The sequence below is a fragment of the Lissotriton vulgaris genome, chromosome 7, assembly GCF_964263255.1.
Source record: "Lissotriton vulgaris chromosome 7, aLisVul1.2, whole genome shotgun sequence".
In the NCBI taxonomy this organism is placed as follows: Eukaryota; Metazoa; Chordata; class Amphibia; order Caudata; family Salamandridae; genus Lissotriton; species Lissotriton vulgaris.
In genome coordinates, this window is record NC_141695.1 from 1,705,367,053 (window position 1) to 1,705,389,899 (window position 22,847).

Below are 22,847 nucleotides of genomic sequence, written 5' to 3' on the forward strand. Positions count from 1 at the left end.
ACTGGATCAGTTGCCATCTGAATTCCATGAAAGTTCTCCCTGATATGCCCTGCCCATCTCAGCCACACCACAACCATAAAATCAGTGATGTCTTTGATGCCACGTGTGAGGTCATAATGAGTGCACTGGAGAGTGTTGTGGTTACGTTCATTACCATAGTAGATATATTTTTCACGCTTTTAGGTTTTTGATGGTTAACATAAACTGAATAGTACTGATTAGTTACCGTTGTTAGGCGACAACTACAACGTCCCTTAAAGAAGGTATTTCCCTTTGGTTTGGGCGAGTTCACCTGTAAAATGCCACCGCGAGCCCTGAAGCGTTGATGAGTCATGACTGCTCAGTGTGTTGCGTTTCACTGTCTTGGGTGATTGAAAGGAATGCTGTTAAGCAGTCACAAAGCTAAGATCACAAGCATGCAGTGAAAGGAGCTAAAGCCGGCTGTCCAGCTCAGCAGGTTAAAAAGCGGGGCGGTGGCACCTGACTGTTTCAACACTTTTCCCAGAGTGGGAGGCAGGGTGTCACCTGTGAGTCTAAGCAGGGGTGCAGCCAGCAATAGTGCAACAGGTGCAGTGGCACTGGGGCCCAAAGGTGTGAGGTGTCTAGTGAACCAAAACGCAAGCATTTTTGTTCCTACTAAAGCAGGGGATGGAGGATAGTTTCATGCCTTGCATTAGGGCCAGTAGCACCCGTGTGTGGCAATTAAAGCACCAGCAGGAATAGTTTGAAAATGTCAAATGGGTCTGCTTCGTATGGAGCTTCCTGCCCGGCATCCTGCAGAAGGAGGGCTGTAGAAGAAAAACCGATGACTGGTGGAAAGGACGCTTATGAAGACCTCAACTTCAACTTCTATCAAGTTTCATGGAGTCCAATCAACAGGGGCGTAGCCTCAGGGGGGTGTTTGGGCTGGTATATTCTGCTAATAATGTATTTTCTGGTAAATAGTTGGGTACAGGTGCTTTCAGTCAGGTAAGGGTATGCGTCAGGCGGAATTCACCAGGAATTTTTTACAAAAAACAGACATAAATGCAAACACTCTCTCCCTCTCTACTTTGAAAGTGTTCAAAAATGTTGGTAATTTTACAACATATTGTGTTTTCACTCACTTAATGCTCCTATCAATCTACATTTGCCTCTCTTTCCACTGCCCCTTAAGGTCCTCTCATGTGCCCTGCTTGTCGTATAATGTATTTTAACATTGTATGCCAGTGTCATTATTGGAAAATCTGAAGCTCACCTCCCCCCCCCCCCCCACCCCCCCAAATCCTACTGACCAAACTACACCCCTGCCGATCAAGGTAATAAAAATGTTTAACAGTGCTGACAGAAGTGAAGACAATTGCATATGGAATCTTAATAGAGTGATAAGATTAACGGTGGACCATGATTTATGCGATACAGGTTAAACAAAGAGAAAGTTGGGAAGAGATCAACACAGGAAAAAAAAACAAGAATGGTAACAACGGAAAAGTCAAGGGAGAAGGGTAGGTAAACGAGAGATGGCAGACGGAAAAGGGTGTGCCTTAAATCACAACATTTGATAAACTACGTGGAATTACCCAGTGGCGTAACATGGACCCCCGCAGCCCCTGCAATGTGTGGGGGAGGGGAATCGGCAGGGGGCCCTATCAGCACAGTAGTCTGGCCTGAGAGCTCCTGATTAAATCCGGAACGGGGGCCCCTCCATGTACCTTGCAAGGGGGTCCTTTCAAGTTTGTTTACACCACTAGAATTACCCCTACTCTATCTAAAGCTCTGTACCTGTATATGTTTTTCAGAGGCCGAGTTTTAGATATAAACAGTCCAATATTTTCAGTTTCCAGGTTCTCTGAGAAACTGTAGCTCTTCTTTGCACTTGAGCTGTTGAGAGGGAGGTGTGTTTTAGTTAAAACACGAACAGGACAGTCATGAGATTGTAGAATGTGTCTGTGTCACACAGGACTTCCTGGCTATCATCCTTCAGTCAGGGGTCTCCAAACCGGTCCTGGAGGGCCGGATCCATGCCAGATTTTTGGGACATCCCCATTGAGATACATGTAGTAATTTTAAAAATCTGGCATGGATCCGGCCCTCCAGGACCGGTTTGGAGACCCCTGCTTCAGATACTGGATTGAAACGAAAGAACCGGGTGAATGGTGAATGAGGCTCTTATAGAGAATTAAAACTGCTACTCCAGCTTGTATCAAGGTTCATGGACACCAGTTTTTCACACAGTGCCTGGCTACAGGAGCTAAAAACAATAAACATTTACACCCATCAATGATCCCTAGAGATGACACAACAAAGATAAACGGTGCCTTTTTAAGACCACTTGGGCAGAGTTTTTATCACCATTTTTTAAATCATAACAATAAATTCACCGCTACTTCGACCCAATCAATTCTACCTCTTACGCTTAACCTCGAAAAATAGAATAGTCTTCACTTCAGTCCCACTTTTACCTGAACCCTAACACTAACCTTAACCACAATCACATCAATTGTTGCATATTTTATACTTTGTAATAGTGAAATCAAATTACTCTAAATTTAGGCTATACTAAGTGTAGCCCTGATACAGGTTAAAAATATACGCGTCAACATTAATCAATTTCAATAAAACTAAATGAACCCAAATCTAACTATAACAGATGGATATTAACTTAACACCTTTCACGTATATATATGTACACAACAAATGTTAAGATCTTAATTGTACTAATATTGCATTAATATTAACTAAATAGTAATTCAACAAAATTATTCCGAAATGAAATAATTAAGGGAGCCGTTACTCAAACCATTTAAAACATTTCATTATATCAATCAAATTAAATACGTTTATTTGAATTAAATGAAACATGCAGCCCTGTCCATAATTTAATACAAATATTGAGTTACTTCCAAATTGCTAATTCACATATTTAATTTAAAGTCGCAGAAACTGTGGTTCCCTGCAATTTGGCTGAAAACTCAGAATTTGACAATGAACTGCAAATATTATCTTGTACATTGCCTTTTATCCCCATGAATATCAAGGTACAGAAGGCTTTGAGAAGAGCAAGAGAAAGGAAAATGTACATTTTGCTATGACCGGAGACTATACGAGGTTGCATCAGGAGGATTGTCTCAGCATATTCTTTGGGCCAGAACCCAGAGGGTCCCAAGATGACGTGTTAAAGGTCATGCATATTGATGGCTTTGCCTTCCACTGCAGGATGATGTTCCCAAAATAGTGCATCACACACATCAAGACATTGCAGCTGAATACTAAAATCTTTACAAGGGCTCTCACATTATGTGCTCCTCTGGCCTCAAATCAGTAGAGTCGGTTACACATTTTAAGGGCTTTCCCCTCATGTTATACATTTTGCAGATTTGGGCCTTAGTGTCAGCCGAGCAGGCCTTCATGTTACACATATAAAATATTTGCCAGTTCATTCAGATTCAAATGTACAGGGAACAAAAAGCACATCAGGTAACGTTCCCCCTTCCTTTTACACAAGGAACAGCCTGGTGAAATGTGAATGAGAAAAAAACTGATTGGAAAGAGGGAGAGCATGTAGCAAATGGTGTACAAAAGCCGGATGCTGCCTGTATGTCTGATTCTGAGCATTAATATTGCACCTGGTAAATACAGCATGCTTGTGTTTGTATGACCTTCTAAAAACAGAGGGACATATAATAATGGCCTCAGAAGCTGCAGCACCAGGGCTAAGTGCGCATGACGGTTTGGCTGGCCGCCTGGTCAAACCCTCCTGCGCACTTAACCTTTCTCCTACCTGAGCTGTGTTGTAAAGCTGGGTGGAGAGCCAACATAGGCTCCCAGTAGTCCCTGTCTGAGCGCCGAATCATAGCGTTCAGACCAATCCCAGCGCTTCTCTCATGCTGGGAATACTATTCCGTCCCACCACTTCTCAATGCGAGCTGCCGCTACTACTTCAGGTCTTAAATCAGCAAAACCATGAGGTTGTATCAATCATTCAAAATGCTTTATTCGGCTTAGAAATAGCCCAAAAGATACATAAACTATACAAAAACATACAGTAAGGTACAAAGTGCATTCAACATAGCAGCATGATAAATAAATGCAATCCAGACGAAATTCAATGATCGATAAAATGCATTCGTCTTAGCAGCTTAAAGGAAAAAGCAATCCTATCAAGGACTATCAACTGTTACGTTCATCAAATTCTTTAATTATCGCCATCATTTGATCTTTGTTTATATTATAAAAAGCCATGAAAGATACAACACATCATCTATATAAGTTGTAAAAGCAACTTAAAACAATAGCCATGGCATCGTCAAAAAAATTGAGCAGTGATCTGCATGCAACACCAACAAACTGCAGAGCAGTGACCCTTTTACTCCACAATCCCGCATCCATGAAACATATTTCTAAAATGAGATGCCAGCAAGAAATCTAAGAATGATGCTAGCAGCATAATCAATTCAGAGAATTACAAGTTAAAATACTAGCTATCTGGAGCTAATGGTTCAGATCCCATGATCCATAAAAACACATTTCAAAAGTAAAAACAAAGAACTATACCAGCTATGTAAAAATAATATTAGTAACTAGGTCATATATATACAGCCATAAATAAGTGAAGACTAATCTATACATAAATCTGGACGTAGGATTACCTACAATTTTGCAACTGAGTAGGCTACAAAAAGCTTTCAGAGCCGTGGTAAATCTATAGGCCGGGTAACACAAAAAAACTCCTTACATTTATGAAACATGCTGGGTTTTTTTTGTTGCAGTTTTTTTATATAGCCCAAACTCAACCCAAAGGTATTGGAGCGCTTTCCATGAGCACCAGTTATGTTACACAAGGACACATTCATTTTTGGTAGGCACAGGAGATTAGATGATTTGCCCAGAAGCATAGGATGTTGAGCCGACTCTGAGACCCAAACCTGGTTCCCCAGCTCTGAAGTTGGCAGCTCTGGCCGTTAGGCCACATCCTTAAAGATAATGGTCGCTAACCGTAGCCTACCAAGGCCTAAGGGATGTAAACGTACCTTCAGCCATATCCTCAACATTCCATCGTTTTCCTACACCTTTCTGCCGCTTTAAAGAACAAACTCTATAGCAGACATCAGGGCTGCCTAGGAGTGGAAGATGGAATAACGCATCCCTGCACTTTCGATAGCCTGAATGCTTTAAAATTGGTTTTAGAAAAAAAAAGATCTATAGAATTTACAAAGTTGTACATTTTGAGGCCTTTATTTAGAATTTGGCGAGTGTGGGACAGCTTCTAAAAAGGTGGTGGGTGTTCTGGCCATGGTATTACAAGTGCATTCATGTCAATGGCAGTCTTACTACAGCGGACAGACATCAGACACTTTTACTTGGATGCTCTTGTTCACCAAGGTCAACATAAAGCCTTTACTCCTTGAAACACAGAGCAATGCCTCAGACAATACACTTTGCAGGCGACTCGAGCCTTAAAACAACAGTAGTCCTCAGTAATAATTTTAAAGGTTCAGTACTTGAGACCAAAGAGGTAAGCCTACGTTTACGCATTTTAAAGGATTGAGATTTAAGGTAGGAGATTCATGCCTAAATTTATAAATTTCGCAAACAGCAGGTCTAGCCCTCGAATTAAACATTTTAAAGGCCAAGGCAGAGCTATTGCTCAGATTACACAATCTGTGGGCTTTTGCCTTAAACAAAGCTAGCCCTGAGTTACACATTTACACACAGGTTGCCTCCACTCATGATCTCTCCATCCTAAGATCTACTCTTGACTCCATTCAAAACTGGATGTCATCTCATCAATTAATTCTGAATCCCTCCAAAACTGAATTCCTCCTCTTCTCCTCCTCACTCTCTCCTCCCCCGGTTCAATCATGGATGGATCAGATGAATCTACTAAACAACAAACCCATCATTGTCGACAGCGCAAAATCTCTTGGTGTCATTCTTGACAAAAAACTCAATCTAACTCCCCACATCAATTCTATTGCAAAATCTGCTCGCTACCAACTGCGCCTTCTTTGGGGAATCCGTCGCTTCTTCCCGGAGCAGGACCTTATAACCCTGGTGCAATCGCTGGTCCTCTCCAGACTAGACTACTGCAATTCTCTTCTTACTGGCCTCCCCAAATCTCACCTGTCCCCCCTTAAGTCTGTCTTCCATTCAGCAGCTCGTTTCATCTATGGGGCCAAAAGAAGCGATCACATCACACCGTTGTTATCCACCCTCCGCTGGCTTCCCTTTGAGGCTAGAGCTATCTACAAGACCGCTTGTATCACCCACAAAGCCCTGCACTCCTCCTCTCCCCGCTACCTGGTGAATAAACTGAAACTCTCTGGAGGCTCTAGACCTTCACGCAATGCCGAGAATCTACTGCTTGAACCTCCCACTTTCAAGAAGGAAAGAACAATGGCCCAATCCTTTTCAGGCAACGCAGTGAGAATCTGGAACTCGTTTCCGCCTGAGCTCCGGACCACCGCCTCCTCCCAGGCCTTCAAAAGGGACCTCAAAGTTCTCCTCCTCCAGAGACACCTCCAAAAGTAATTCACGTCCTCTTGCTATTCGGAGGAAGACTTCCCACTACTGATATTTTCTACTTTCCATGACCATGGGAGTGCCTTCCCAGTGTTTTCCTGTGGTGGGAGTGTCTGCCTTTTTGCAGTATTCTCCATGTACTTGTGTTCGGTGCCCTTTTGTAACGTGCACACAACACTTTGCCCTTATAACACACGGTTGCTACCTCTCACATGTTTTTACCTTTGATACTTGCACAAGTGCCACCTTGCCTACGTAACGCCTGTTCTTGTGCCTAGCACTTATTGCAGTATTATACCTCAAATCATACTCTGTTCTCTCTTTTAACTGCACACTTGTCACTTTTCCTCTTGTGCACTTTTGACTACCTCATGTATTTTTTTGTTGTTCACAATTTTTACTACCTCAAGTATTTTGTTTGCTCACAATTGTCACTATTACCTTTACTACCTCATGTATTTTTGGTTGCTCACAATTTTTACTACCTCAAGTATTTTGTTTGCTCACGATTGTCACTATTACCCTTACTACCTCATGTATTTTTGGTTGCTCACAATTTTTACTACCTCATGTTTTTGTTTGCTCACAATTGTCACTATTACCTTATGTAACGTAACGTATGCTTTTGTAATCTGCTCTTTTGTAATGTTTCTCATTATGTTTCATTTCTGTTCCTAATGTGAAGCGCTCTGACGCCCTCGGGTAAAGTCCGCGCTATATAAAAATGCATAAATAAACACTGGTCTGCGCCCTCTTCCCCTTGTGCAGCTACAATTGCGTTGTTGTGTGTGTGTTTGCGTATTATGTGGGTTTACAATTGTGTAGTGTGCGTTTGTGGGTGTTTTGTGTAGCTAAAATTGTGTTGTGTGTTTGCGTGTGTTTTTGGGACAGGCAGTGTTGTATGTCTTGAGTGCATGTAGGGTAGTATTGAGAGTAGAGTGATGTGTATTTTATTATTCATTAACATATATATTTGTAATGTTCTATGCATGTCCAGCTGCTATGTTGAGATTTTTACTATGGGATGTGTACAGGTGTCTGCAGTGTCTAAAGTTCTTTGGCAGTTTTTGTTTTGATGTTTGCCTTTGTGCTAGTATTGTTTTTTTCGCTTCCATTGTTTCTCATGTGATTTCCTCGCAGTATCTGTGCGTCGCCATGTATGATGTGTGCTCTACTCCAAGGCTTGGCTGGAGTAGGCCTGTAGTACTACTTGAATAGATGTGGGTGTCACGTTAGTGAATCACCACTCACCCTTTTGTCGATGTGCTTTTGTATTTGCGTGGCCCACATATGCCCATTGATTTTTCCTGCTTTTCTTGCACTTTGTAGTAGATATTACCCATTTTCCAGCCACTCCTCTTTGCCACTCTCATATTTACACCTAGAGCGTGGGCGGACATGTGCGCAGTTGTACGCACTCATGGTGGAAAACACCACACGAGAGATAGGGCTGGCATAGGCGCACTCCTCGAATGTATGTCGTTACAACGCATACATTTACAACGCATGCCTTTACAGCCCAGTTTTTAAATTGCAACATCCTTTACAACGCACTCCATTACATCGCATGACACTACATCGCATTTTTAGAAACTACCTTTACAACGCATTCTAGTACATCACATTACACCTTTACAACGCACACAATTACAAGGCATACCATTACATTGCATTTAAGGTAAGGAAGGGATAGTATAGGGGAAAAAATTACTATTCTAACTCCAGGGGGTGCAACAGTAGGGAAAGTTTTGGATAGTGTAGGGGTACTATGCATTGTAATAGTATGCGTTGAAATGCCTGCGTTGTAGTGACATGCGATTTAGTGTCATGCGATGTAGTGTCATGCGTTGTAATGACCTGCGTTGTAAAGGATGTTGTGATGTAATGACTGTGTTGTAAGTGTAGTGCGATGTAATGGTTGCGTTGTAATGGATGCGTCCCACACACCTCTGCACGCACTTTTGTGAATTGCATTTATGAGCTTGTGTAAAAGTGCTCAAGAGTCTTCATTTTAATGTTAATGTTAATTGGTCTTGTAAAGCGCACGGTTACCCAAAGTTGTCTTGGCACTAGCTCCCATGAAACGTCCAAGGTACTTATGAGAAAACAAGCATTTACAATGCAATGGTTTTGCCTTTGTTAAAGTTTGAGCTATTGGCAATGCTCTTGACATTATTTTTATTTATGTTTTTTGTTTTAACATAAATAAATGGCATTGTCATTTGCAATGCCACTAGCTTTATCTTTCGCCAATGACACCCACAAACACCTACAGAGAGGTCCCCCAACACACACCCACACAGAGCCCCCCCACACACTGCGAGCCCCCCCACACACTGCGAGCCCCCCCACACACTGTGAGCCCCCCCACACACACTGCAAGCTCCCTCCACACACTGCGAGCTCCCTCCACACACTGTGAGCCTCCCCCACACACTGAGAGCCCCCCCACACACTGAGAGCCCCCCCACACACTGAGAGCCCCCCACACACTGAGAGCCCCCCCACACACTGAGAGCCCCCTTATCGTAACGGTCCTTCATGCTCTCACTAAATCTAGAGTTGACACGAACACATGCTTGTGCTCAGCTGACTCTCAGCCCCACGATTTCAGCACGATAAATAAAATCTGGCATCGCACAGAAACAGGGCATCCTAAATGTACATATTGACAAATTACAATAAATAACAAAGGCCTTAACAAAGCTTACATGCGCAAACATTTACATCTTAAATGCACAGTTTGACGATGTATAACTGCACTGAAAGTCGTCGGATCTGACCTTATCCTAACGGTCCTTCATGCTCTCACTAAATCTAGAGTTGACACGAACACATGCTTGTGCTCAGCTGACTCTCAGTCCCACGATTTCAGCACGATAAATAAAATCTGGCATTGCACAGAAACAGTGCATCCAAAATGTACATATTGACGAATTACAATAAATAACAGAAAGGCCTTAAAATGTAAGCATTTGTTAGAATTTGCAAAGTCCAGGAATAAAGTTGACATGCGCAAACATTTATATCGTAAATATACCTATTGACGATGTACAAAAAAGAACTCAAAGGCATTTAAAAAAAAACATGGTTAAATTGGCCAAATGTATATGCAACACAATTTAAATGTAAAGTGATACGTATTCTTACTGCTTTGTATGTGCGTATAAAACAGAAAAATGTGCTCGTAAATTACCTGAATAAGTCACGGCAGGATCAAAATTCCGCCAATAGCAGCGCGTCCAGAGCAGGAAGGCAGATGCCAGCAATGCCGGACCAGATTCAGGGGCGTTCCCGAGAATTGGGAGAGACTGAACAACCAACAAAGTGCCTAGAAGATTGACTAGCACCAAAAACAATAGCCTGTGACTTAACCCTGGATCGAAAACCCAAGCACTAATGCAAACAATGGCACATCCCTGGATGAATCATCACTTACACTGACAACAACCACACATACGACCCACGATAACACCAAAACTGGTTGGTGGATCGTTTTCCTTAGGAGAGAAAAAACACCGGCTAACCCGCTGCTGAAAAAACTCAGGACAGCGCAAACACGCCAGCTCGCGAAAAACACTTGAGCAAGGGGGGCAACTCTGAGATAGTAAGGAGAAAAGCAAGACAGAGAAGGATCCCACCTAGCAGAGAAAAGACTTACCACACACCATGCACCAGCAGCACATCACTGGCTCAAAATCTGTCAACACTATTATAGCCATGCGCACACAAGACACACTGTTTCTAGACCGTGGACAAGCCTAAACTCCACTCCTAACCATGAACATATTTTAGCCTCTTAGGTGCTGCGCCTATTCCAACGGCCGACGGCACCACTACCTCAGGAGTGCTGTCGTCGGCAGTTGGACGTTTGAACCTCACCTGCGCAATGGAACGTTCAGCACTGGAGCTGGACGTTCCATAGCTGCTAAGAGGCTAGTCTGGGACAACCCAGTGTTTGGCAATACTGAGCAGAGGACTCCAGTTCTATGAGAAAACATATCTCCAGGACAGCACAACTCCGGGCCATAAACATGCAAAGCAAAAAACAGCTGTTAAAGCATGGAAATCAGCGAATTGCATATTCTACAGCAACACATTCTGTGGCAGGTCATGTGATCACTCATTAATCCACATGTCCCATGTCCTTTGCGTGTATCTTGCCACTTATATTTTGCAAAGGAGGGACGGATTCAAAGTGGACAGGAGCAACAGATATTCCCGAGAGGAAAAGAAAGCGATCCCTGTAGGGAAGCTCGAAGGGTCATTGATTGTGGTGGGTCAGTAATCCAGGGGAGGAAAGGAGAGCATCGGGATGAGGCAACGTCTCCTAAAAATGCGGGAGGTGGCAAGGTAGGGGGCATCGGCTCGTAAATGGTGCCAGGGGGACAGCTTCTAAAACGTAGAGAGATACACAGTGTGAAGGAGTGCACCAATTCTTTATTCCCATTGAGAGGGGCCTCATGATTGCCAAGGGGGGCGGGTATGGGAGCAGGAATAGCTGAGGTCGATTGATACATGTAGCGCAGTAGTCGACACCTCTTCTTGTAAAGTTTAAATCCTCACTTTAATCAAATAAAAAAAACATCCTTTACAAAATGATGAGAGCTACTTTCTTAGATCATGGCATTAAATGCTGACCATGATCGGTGAATAGCGTATCTGGTCCTGCATTGACGGACAAACGTGTCTTCCAATGGCTAGCCTCCATTTATGGAGCTAGCCAATGGAAGACTGGGGCGGATTCCAAGCCCCATACTATACTCATTAGGTTTTCGCCTGCGCGAAAAAGCTGCACAGAGCGCAGCTTTCGCCAGGCAAGACCTAAAAACAGCGTCGTAGAATATCAGTCCTGCAGAATTCCCCTACGCCATAAAAAAAACACAAAACCATGTCATGCACCAGGTACAACTGAGCTCCCATGAGAGTAGAAGATTATAAAAAAAATCCTCAACCAAAGTATCGGGCCACATGCTATAACAGTCCACATATTACACCCCTGGAAGGTTAGGAGCACAACTGAAGACAGTGGATTTTCCGAGGGCTAATAATGGCTGCTACAGACCTTCTGCTCAAATATTCCAGTATTTGTTTAATTATTTTGTCAATATAATTTAGAACAATTTACACTTAGAGGGAGAAATTTTCTGGTAGCTTGATAGCATTTCTGCTTCCAGCATTAACAGTCATTAAAGGCCCTCCCTCATTTGGTCCCACATCTGCAGCTTAGGTGCATAACTTGGTAGACAGCCAATGAAGAACTCACCAGGGGGGTTGATGATATAGTGAAATGGTCTATGATAAAAATAAGATGCCCTTTAGAATAAGGAGGTCCAATATAAACGAGCCTCACATGGGATGTTGCATAATACAGATACACCATTTTACTGAAGACATCAATGGTCAGATGTTCAAAGAATACTGGTAAAAAAAAAAGTTGTCAGAATTTACCACCACACTTTCTGAGACCAATCCTTAATTTTGCAAACCGACCACGGAGATAAAAAATCCGTTCACAGAAAAAGAATCACCTAAGAACAACCTTCCTCATAAATATATGTTAGGCAGGTCACAATTTGCTCCCGACTGTTATTGGCTGCAGTCACACAGATGTTGGCCTGCAAGGGACAGCAGACTACCATCCCAGGCAATGTTTCAAAATTGACTACAGAAGAAAGCATATGGGCCTCATCGTCAGCCCTACACCGCACTTATTTCTGGCATACCCGATGGAGTGTGAGAAAGAGGGCTTTGGAAGTGCCTGAAGTGTGCAATGCAAAGGCCACACAGCATCGCGACAGCACTACAAAACGTGTGGGTATATATAGCGCTCCCTGCTCTGCAGACTTCACTAGGAGGCGATAACATACTCATCTAATCGATGGGTTGTTGTTACTAGGGCGACTGACAGAACCCAACGCAAGTGTCAAAAGCTGGCAAAGTGGGATGGAATGGGGGTCGGGCACAAGGATGTCAAGCTGCGAGATTCTCCTCCTCTGCTGCGTGAGGCTGACACTTATAATGCACAGTGCTCTTCTGGTGTATGCAATAAAAGCCATCCTAGCGTTAGTACAAGCAGTGCGGAATGCAGCCTCCCGGCCACCTACAGCCACAATCACATCACCTCACTTCTGATATCACAATATTGCCTGTCATTTTCTAACCTACGTCGCCATCTATATAGGCCATTGTGAAGGTGCACACACACAGTACAGTAAGAACACTTTGAGGCAAATTCAGAATGAAACAGATAGTATAAGACCTGGAACATTGGTGCAGACTGATCAAAGGGTATTTGGGTTATTAGCAAAAACTAACAAACATTGGCAAAGCCGATTAATTTGATCTTGCTAACATATTGGCTTTGCCACTGCTTTTAACCAATAATTTAAAAAAAATAGAGAGAAAGGCCCCAAGGTAGCCACTCCTGTCTGTTATGTCATTCAACAGACGTGCGCAAGCATGATGATGTATACTCCATCATACATGTGTGCTTATGCAGAAAAGTGGTTTAAATACTGCTGACCTGCCAGCACAAACGGATGCTGCCAAGCCCTCCCAAAAGAAATACAAATACTACACAGCTAGGGGAGCAAATGAGAAGCAGGTTGGGGGGTATTTGATGAGGGGGAAGCAGCACAAAATGAGACAAATTAATGACCTAAGTACTATATTTCTTAAAAACTGAGATCTATATTCTCCAGCTGTCATTTTAGAATTGGCGACAGTGACTGCAGGTACAGTTAAAACGAAAGACCCACATGAAATGTTTTCTACTGATTACTAGTAACTTTTACATCATTTGACAACATTTTCCATCCTTAAAAAAAAGGAAAATATATGCCTCAGAGATGGTTCCTAAACAGCTTTGCGCACACTTGTCAAATGATGGCGTGTTTGATATTACACTACATTTGCCATAAAAGACGGCATTTAATCCAATTTAGTCGGTTTCATTTGAAAAAAAAACCAAATAAAACCTAATTGAATAAGAGGGTTCATGAGTCAGAATCTGGCTGGCTCTGTCAGTCAGCTCACACAGCAATTCCCTGTTTGTGAACCACTTTATGGAAAGAGAAGACAGTGGGTGACGTTTCAGGAGAATGGGCATGCTGCCTCCTAGGAAGACTGGAACAAATCCTATGTCAAGTGTGAAGAGTGCCCTTTGTCTAAAAAATAAATAGTTATGTTTGACCAGAAGGCCGGCAAACTCAAATTAGTTTCTTTGAGTCAACATGCACGTTTTCTTTCCCATGAAATGCCGCCCATTCAATCAGCACTAGTACTGAAGCAGAGAAACACGGTTTGGGGAGCGCTTCACAGTCTTTGTGTATGCGTTTTGTGTCTGAGGGAGGGAACCACAAAGCTCAAACGTGTTTTGTGGTTATGCAAACATGAATGATTGTCAATTGCACGTGGATTGTGTTGTAGGGGGTATCCGGTTGCCAATCCACAAAATGGCTCCATATGCTGTATGGTTGTGGACTGATTGTAATGATTAATTATACATCTGTGTGGGTAGTCTGCTATCGCCTCGTCGCAGTATACGCATATAGCATGCAAACGAGGGCCCAGCTCTGTTTACACTACACACAGAGAGCGAACGCCGAGGCAGCCTTTGTGGACCCGGCAAGCTTGAACCCCTCCGCAACAGCATTTTATCAAACGTCGTGGGGCAGGCCAAGGGCAACAGTTTTCACTTGGGCAGGGCACGTGCAAGCATAACGGCCGATGTGAGCTTTCCTATGTGCAAGAACAGATGCGAGTGCAGGGAGGACACTGCCAGTGCTGACTGCAGACTAGGGTTAACATCTTCAAGCGGCTCGTGCCTTCACCAGAGGTCCCTCCCTGGTACTTACCTCAGTAAATTAAACCCTCCTTTGGGCATAGTCTTTACCCCCTTACTAAGCCTGCTAGCTGTTTGGATGATTAACAGGTCACCAAGGGCACTCATTAGTTATTCCATTTTCTTGCTCACTCTACGTGGGCTCAATGCATTTCTGCGGGGACTCGAGTTATGTGCGATGCTGGACATCAATAGCAAAGACCGCAGTAGAGCGCCTACTGGCATTTGAGATTATGTAGCGCTATACAAGGTCTTTCATGTGTTCATAAAAGTGAGCAGGGTCGACAGCCCTAGATGCCAGGTTATGACGCGACAGAAGGTAAAATACACTCATTTCACACTAACAGACTGCTCCGATTATTCATTAACAAGAATTACACCAGGGGCAGACCTTCGGGTCCGTGACGTGCACTCTTGAGCCCAACAGAACAGTACCTTTGATACGGGGTTTATTTATAAAGTTTTATATAGCGCAAACTTGATCCCGAAGGATATCGGAGAGCTTTACAATTTGAGGCAAAGGTAACAAATCAGAACAGAGTGTTTGGATTGTTTCCCCAGTCTTTCACTATCCTAGAAAAAGGGTCCATTTGGATATAAATCAAGTATGATTATTATAGAGAACCCCAACCATGGTATTATGTTTACAATTCTGAGTTTGTGCTTCTCCAGACCAAGCACTCTTAAACTATACTGTCTACCAGTTTGGATGACACCTGGCAACCACACCTTGCAGTCCTCTGTCCTACGCAACATCTCCTATACACCGATCCACACACCCACGATCGACTGTCTCTGCGCAGTGTGCGTGATGTGAAGTGCTCCTACACCCCACACTGGCATGAGTGGCACTATGAAAAAAATTAAATGCATCTGTGTGGTGCACGGTGGCATTCCCTCCCCATGCCTCACCCCCTTTCCGCTTCCCTCTAAATTAGCTTGAAAAAAAGCGTAGCCACACTATTTGTCTGGGTCTAAAATGAAGCAATCAACAAAAGCTGCACTGCTTGCACGACCCAACAACCCACCCACCCGCAAAGCTTAAATACAAAAAAAAACACTGAATGGATTCTCTGCAAGTAGTTCAAATTACTTGGTTTGAAACACAGGCAAACTTGGCACAGTTATCTTCGAAAACTATGTGAGGAGAAAGAAGAAAGAAATATGGCCCGTCTTCATTTGAAGTGAAGTAAAGCTGGCTAGCATCTTGGCAGCGTGCTTTCTGCTCTGTAGCCATGGGCATCGAAAGGGTGCTGGGCCCTACTGCAAGCTGGCATGGGGTAAAATGCCATCAGGCCCCCTTTGCAGGTGCGGGCCGGCTGGGCATTGTTCTGGGATGCAGTCACCGTGCAGTAAAGGGGCGCACACAACAGTGTAGCGAGGCCTGCCCCATTCATTCCCGGTCACTGCGGCCCTCGAGGAGAGAGCCGGAAGGAAGCCGCGGACCCGGCTGTGCACATGGCGATAGTGCGGGGTGGAAACGTGGAACCGTGGCAACCACGAAACTTAGGAAGTCTTCAGGGTGGAGTCGTGGTGTCATGGTTCAGAAACAGCTGACCTGCCTCGTCCTGCTCAGTAGCGATCAAAACTTGTGGAAACTGATGTCATGCATAATGGTAGCTCAGTGGGTCCAGGACCCGCTCCTGAGATATGCGCGGGTTCCTACCACTTACTGATACTGCCTCGCGCCTTCTGTTGAGCTTTACGTGTATTTCGCGGCACACGGGTTCGAGTGCTGCAATACGTCCAATCATACAAGCACAAAGAGACAGCCCAGTTTGCGGTATGCGCTATAAAAACAGCTCAAACCCAAATCAACAAAATACACCTCTTCAGAGTATTGAGTGATCCTGTCCCACACAAGAATTGGGCACCATTCATTATTTTAAACATTCGCATGCACCATTAGCTAAGGTAGCTCAGTGCACGAGCGCCTGCTGCAGAGACCCGCTTTTGGCCTGGAAGGCACCAGCTCCTGCTTCCTTTTATCTGCAGACAACACAGCAAGAACCATTGTGAGGTAATATTAGCACCTTCCGCTAGCGCCTAGAAACGATAGTTCGTTTCTACTATATGTGTGTGCTTGGTGTGAACACAATATCATCCTTATGTAATTACTACTGTAAACCATTGCAGAACGCATCCGCACCACCCACAGTAGTTCTAATACAAAAAAACACAAACATGTCTATGCATATTCCTTGTTAGAATGGCTCCATACTCTGGCGTCTGCACGAGACAGCGAGGCTGACTTCGCCCCGGGGGCACCGGCGATGGTGAACTGAGATTTTGTTTGGCTCTCCTGCAGGTGCGGATTCGCTCTTTTCGGATATTGCCGTGGACAATGCGGGGAACAGCTGTGGACCGGGTCGAGTCTCGGCAGGGCGCCTGAGGTGGGTCCGGCTCGTGGCGGCGTGCGGCGCTGGAGCGGGGCCTAGGAGGGGGGGGGGGCTCTGCGAGCTGTCAGGGGCGATGCGGGAAGTGCACTTTAGAGCGCCCCGGCCCGTACTCCTTTGAACAGGGCAGCTCCTCTGTGTGGCGCAGCCTCGGGGATTCCCTCTGGTGCGGGGTGGGTAAATACACTTTGCCGGCGTTGTGACACGGGCCGGATACCGGGGAGCAGGCAAGAAGGGGAGGCGGCGCTCAAGGGCACGCACCTTTTAATCTGCTCACTCGGGTCCCGGGAGCTCGTGGGGGGCTGCAAGGCGGGCGGTGCACTTCTCCTCGGAGATGGGTGGAGGCAGGGTGCGGGGCGGCCCCTGAGGACACGGTGTGGCGGCGGCTGCGATCAGCGGCGGCACACGGGTCAGGGCGGCCACGACACGGCTCCAAGCACAAGGAGGCCGAGTTGGAAAGCCGGGACTTGGGGGTGCGGGCGGAGGGAGGGAGGGGGACTCGCGCGGGGTTAAAAAGTAATTTTTTTTTAAAATAAGAAAACTTACCTGACTGCCCGTGTCCGCGTCAGAGCAGAGGAAGCAGCTCTAGTGATGACGCGGCGGAGGCTCGGCCGGCTGGGCCAATCCCAGCGCGGCCCTGGCTGGAGGCGGACGGCTGCTTCCTTCGGCTGGGGAACTCGGCTTCGGGGGCCGGGGGGGAAACAAAGGGACAATGCCGGGTGGGCACCGGCTTTAGAGGTCAGCAAAAGCCTCCACGCCATGTAAGTGAGGCTCCTTCTCCTTCAGGCGGGTGCTGGCAATGCCGGACCAGATTCGGGGGCGTTCCCGGCTTTCAGCTGACGTCGCGTGACGTCGGCAAAAGCCAAAGAATCTCGGGAACGCCCCCGTGTCTGGTCCGGCATTGACGGACAGGCCCCTCGTCCAATGGCTAGCCTCCATTTATGGAGCTAGCCAATCGGAGGACGGGGCGTATCCCAACCCACACACACAACTCAAGAGGTTTTTTGGCACATGCGCAAAGCGCATGGCCAGTCAAAACCTAAAAAAGAGGGGCCTAGATGTTAAACAGCCAAGTTTTCTTTCCTGAAACTGAGCAAGAGTGAAGTCACCCCCCTGCATGCTGCTTGTGTTCACGTCTTTAACAGCAGGGCTATCTCTCCGTCGTCCATTTTAATGAATGAGGGCTTAAGATTGCACAGTTAGGCCTCCGGGGCTGGACGTGTGTGTTAAGGGCAAGTCTCAGTAGAGAACATCCACATGCATCAAGCATTTTTGGAGTCGCAAACGGTGCGATTCCTTAAAATCGGCCGTTTGCGATTCCAAAAATGCTTTTTCAGATGCATCATTATTTTGTGATGGAAATCGCTAATTTTGCAACTTTCCAGAATGCGATTGCATTTAAGGAATCGCAAATTTGCGATTCCTTAAATGCAATGCATCATTCTTAAATCAAATTGCGAATACAAAGTTTGCAAGTGCAAATTACCACGAGGTTGAACCTCGTGGTAAATTGCGAAAAATGTTTAAAATGTTCTAATTTACATTTTAAACAATGTCATGTTACAGACACACATGTCCTTAGGACATGTGTGTGTGAAACATCCATTTAAAAAACATTTCAGGGGTGCAGGGGGGGGTCCTTTGGACCCCCCCCTGCACCCATGGAATGCATCAACATTTGCGAATTCAAAATTGCGAATTCACAATTTCCATTGATTCCTATGGGCCTTTTGGCCCATAGGAATCAATGGGAATAGCGAATTCGCAATTTTAAATTCGCATAATATTTGCGATTCGGTAAAAATTGCGATTTTTACCGAATCGGAAATATTATGCACTTTCTATGATGCATCCCGTTTTGCGAATCCATATTTGCGATTCGGTAAAAATCGCAAATTTGGAAACGCAAAACGGGAGTTTGATGCATGTGGGGGCTTGTCCTGCAAAACAAGCATAACCTTCCTAGCACTACCAGGCCGTGTAGACCCCCCCACCCCACCCCCGCGGCAGTGCACAATGTTTGTGATTATTTCCTGGAAAATACTCTACTTGGCCCTCCTGCCGCCCAGCATGACGTCACGCCTTCCACGCACGTTCTATATATTGTAGCACTACTCACACCGGTTTGCTGTTGTCCTGACAACGTAATGGCGCAGACTGATTGTGATTTCGTACCACAGCTGTCCAGCTCCAAGCACTCACCCCAAAAGGATGTTTGTCCGAGCTGAGCGATGGTGTTCGCGGCCCCATACCGGTTCACGAAGACTCTGAAGAAGAAAGAAAGTTGTTAGGCACATAACCTGATCTGTCATATAACTGGCATTTTTTATTATTGACTGGGCCAATTAAATTATGCGGCAGGAAGGACCAAATTATGTGGCACGGAGGGCGAAATTATGCGGAAAGAAAAAAGCAAATTACAACGCAGTTTTTGTGATAGTATTGCTTCATTATTTTGTCATTTGTACATATTAACGCTGTCTGCACAAAGGTTACACGTAGCAATTTAGTATCCAAATAAATACAGCAATAACGAACAAATCGAGGACCAGTCAACCTTTGCAAAGGGCCTTCCACTGCGAGGCAAAATGTGTTGCTGCGATTTTAGTAACTTCTGATCCGTTTGAGCTCGTGGCATTATTTTATTAAATCGTCAGATTATGCAGCAGGTGGTGGGTTATGAAGCCTATGCGTCGAATGCACAATTACGCAGAAATCACCACAGCCACAACATCGCATCATTCCACTGATCCCGCCTACAGGTGTCCCTCTGGAATATTCCACGTGCCGGACCTCACTCGTGTGGCAGTATAGGGTCACCAATAGCTTAGTGGGTTTTCACCCTACTTACCCTAACCTCACCTAACTAGAATTGGGAGCAGGTAAAACATTAATTACATTGTCGGGTGAATTCGCTGCGTTTTGTGCAAAGTTTCTGTGATTTGCCCCATGCAGGTACAGTTTAACATCGCCCCTACTTGGGCAACAGACTTCTTTTATCCCCAGCTCTCTTGCACCCTGAAGCTGCTGCATTCGAAGCGCTAAAGGCACCTTCATAAAACAGAGGGTGTCTCTCTTGCACCCTCACACTACTACTAAAGTGCACTTTTAGAAAAGATAGAGGGTGCCCTTCTTTCACCCTGGTGCTACTACATTTAAGGCGCTTTACGCACCTTTATATAGGTTTGCTTTTTCCTGCAGTCTAAGCGCACCTTCATAAAAACAAAGAAAAGGCCATTTTCCCCCTAATTATGTATATGTGACACTGTCTGAATATTAAACAGGGGTACGGGGCTCACTCTCTCGGTTCCCAAGGATACGTCAAACTGAACCGCTTTAGAAATAAATATTCAATGCCTGTCAGTGGAGAGGAAAGCAGGGAGTTTAACTTAGAATCGGTTCACACCTCTATGATTATAGGCAATAGAGTGCCGTGATAGAGCGCCTCCCCTCTGTTAGCCACTTTCAGGTGCCTATGGTGAAAATAGCGTTCTCTGCACTGCTCACAGATGGGGCAGCTACCCAGACATCTGGATGCCTCCCCTGTCCTTCTGATCAAACCTTTTGTTTCCTCATTGTGAAGTAACCAAAAAAAAAAAAACACGCACACACAGACACACAATAGAGACGCACATCACACAAACGCACACAGGGGAGACACATAAACACCCCCACACCCACCCCCTGTATGAATAAACATATTAACAATGAACACTGTTCACAATAGATTTTTTGTAATGTTAAAATTATTATTATTATTTTTTTAAGCGCTCGTACACCAATTGGTTTCTTGGCGCTAGTATAGGAGTAGTTGAGCCCCCGAAGATCTATTCATACGCCTGGATAAAGAGCTGTGTCTTAAGAAGTCTCCTGAACACAGGTGAATCTGTGCAGGATCTGATTTCATAGGGAAGAGCATTCCAGAAGTGTGGGGCCAACACTGCCAACCTGCTGCCCCCTAGTCTCTTCCGTTTATAAAGCAGAATGACCAGTAAATTCAAGTGGGCAGATCTCAGATTACGCGTAGGTACATGTCTCTTGATTAGGTTAGAGATTCATTTTGGTCCCACATCTTGTAGGGACTTAAAAGATGAGGCACCCAATTTTAAAAGCGCAGCGTTGTGGTATTGGGAGCCAGTGGAGCTGCCGCATAAGGGGGGTGGCATGTTGCCATCTTGGTTGTCCAGTCTGGCCTCCCCCAAGCCTCAGGAGTGTTTGGTGGCACCGACGGAGAGAGCGGGGCCTCGTATACCTGAGCACGGTCCAGGTGAGGTGAGGTCCGGTCCCCTGTCATTCTGGATTGTTATTGACATCCGCTGACATGGAGGATTAGTACAAAAATGTTGGTACAGGTTGTATTGTTTTTCAACCTTTATTATTTGTAACTTTTTCGCAACTTTATTTGGTGCACTATTTAGTACACACATAGCTTAACAGTAGCAACAAGTAAAAGAACAGTGGCCATGATGAAAGCCTAGGGACGTTTTGCCCGGTAGGCAGAAACATGTTGGCCCATATCGCGACAGATATTTGGTTCATACTGTCGTTTGCGCTGTTCCTGTTTTTTAATTAGGGGATGTGCCTTGTTTCTTATTAAAATAGTTTGTTTGAGACATATCACCCTATTTTAAATCACCACCTTTGGTTAGTTGCACTGTGTTTTCACTATTTTTCTCTACCATCAATAATTGGCTATCAGTTGGTGGTTCACAGTTAACTGTGGACTAGATCCAGTATAAACAACTTACTGTGTGGCATGTGGTCTCGATAATCAAAGGACCTGCCAATTCACAAGTTGGACGGCCAAATGATATGACTGATTACCTGGTCTGTTTGATGGTTATCCACGATGAGATGATCTGGATCTTGTTGATCAGTTTTTTGAAGTAGTTCCACATTTTGTGTTCTTAGTTCACTGCTCTTGTGTTTTTCTTTTCTTGCTCCTTGTAATTTGCTAAACAGTGACTGCAGCACCCACTGACATAGTGTTATCAATGTCAGTTAGGCCAGAAGAAATTGGCTCACAGACCGATTCGGTTCCTTGTGTTGTTCATGTCCAGTCTGGCAGCCTGGTTCTGCACCAGCTGCAGTTTCCTGACTAGGTAACCCGAGATATAGAGAGTTTGCGTACTCTAGATTGGAGATGACCAGGGCTAGGACAACTTGCACCAGTGCTTCTCTCGTAAGGAATCTACTGATTTTCCTAATCCTCCTTAACTGGAAGAATCCGGTAGAGACTGCTGTTTCGATCTGGGACTTCATAGATAAGTCACTGTTTATTGTGACCCCGAGGCTCTTCATTGATGGGGCTGGAACTGGAGGACTGCCCAACTCCGTAGGCCAAAGGTGTGTAATATCCAGGTGTTCTGTATGCCGTCAGTCAGGATCAGTTCGGTTTTGTCCGGGTTTAGCTTCAGATGGTTGTTATTCATCCAGTTACTGATGTACAGCAAGGTAGCTTGAAATTCGGAGATGGACTCAGGTGTGTTATTGATTGTGAATATAAGTTGGAGGTCGTCTGCATAGTTAAAGGTGTTGACCTTATGCTCCCTTAAGGATCGGATCAAAGGGAGGAGGTATAGATTAAATAAGTGCAGGGATAATGGCGATCCCTGTGGTACTCCACAATTGGTCGTAACCTCAGGCACGATAAAGTGAGACAGACGGACTGATTGAGATTAATCTTCCAGAAAGGATGTGGCCCAGTCAAGGGATGGACCCTGGAGTCCTGCATCTCTGACACGGTCCACCAGAATTCCGTGGTCGACCGTGCCAAAAGCTGCAGAAAGATCTAGCAGCACCAGGGCCTGAGAGGTTCCCTTATCAGCTTCCTTTCTTAATGTGTTCAATACCGACAGAATGACCATCTCCGTAGAGTGAGATGGACGAAATCCTGCTTGATGGGGGTCAAGGAACTGAGATTGTTCGATGAATGAGCATAAGCATTTCTCTAAATGGGATTCCAGTATTTTAGTCAGATAAGGAAGCAGAGATATAGGATGATAATTAAATAGGGCCAACGGGTCGGCCCCAGGTTTTTCCAGAAGGGGGACTACAGTAGCTTTTTAAAAGGCTCTGAGGACACGGCCCTGCTTCAGTGATTA

General features: G+C 45.0%; 1 protein-coding gene across 1 annotated transcript in view; it reads right to left on the minus strand.

The window, feature by feature from the left end:
* LOC147706362 (SUN domain-containing protein 3-like) overlaps positions 1 to 22,847 on the minus strand; it is a 142,449-nt gene that overhangs the window by 93,002 nt on the left and 26,600 nt on the right. Inside the window, exon 2 of the mRNA XM_086929071.1 lies at positions 18,946 to 19,010. Coding sequence (XP_086785197.1) covers positions 18,946 to 19,010 — 65 coding nt within the window. The remainder of the gene's footprint in view (positions 1 to 18,945; positions 19,011 to 22,847) is intronic.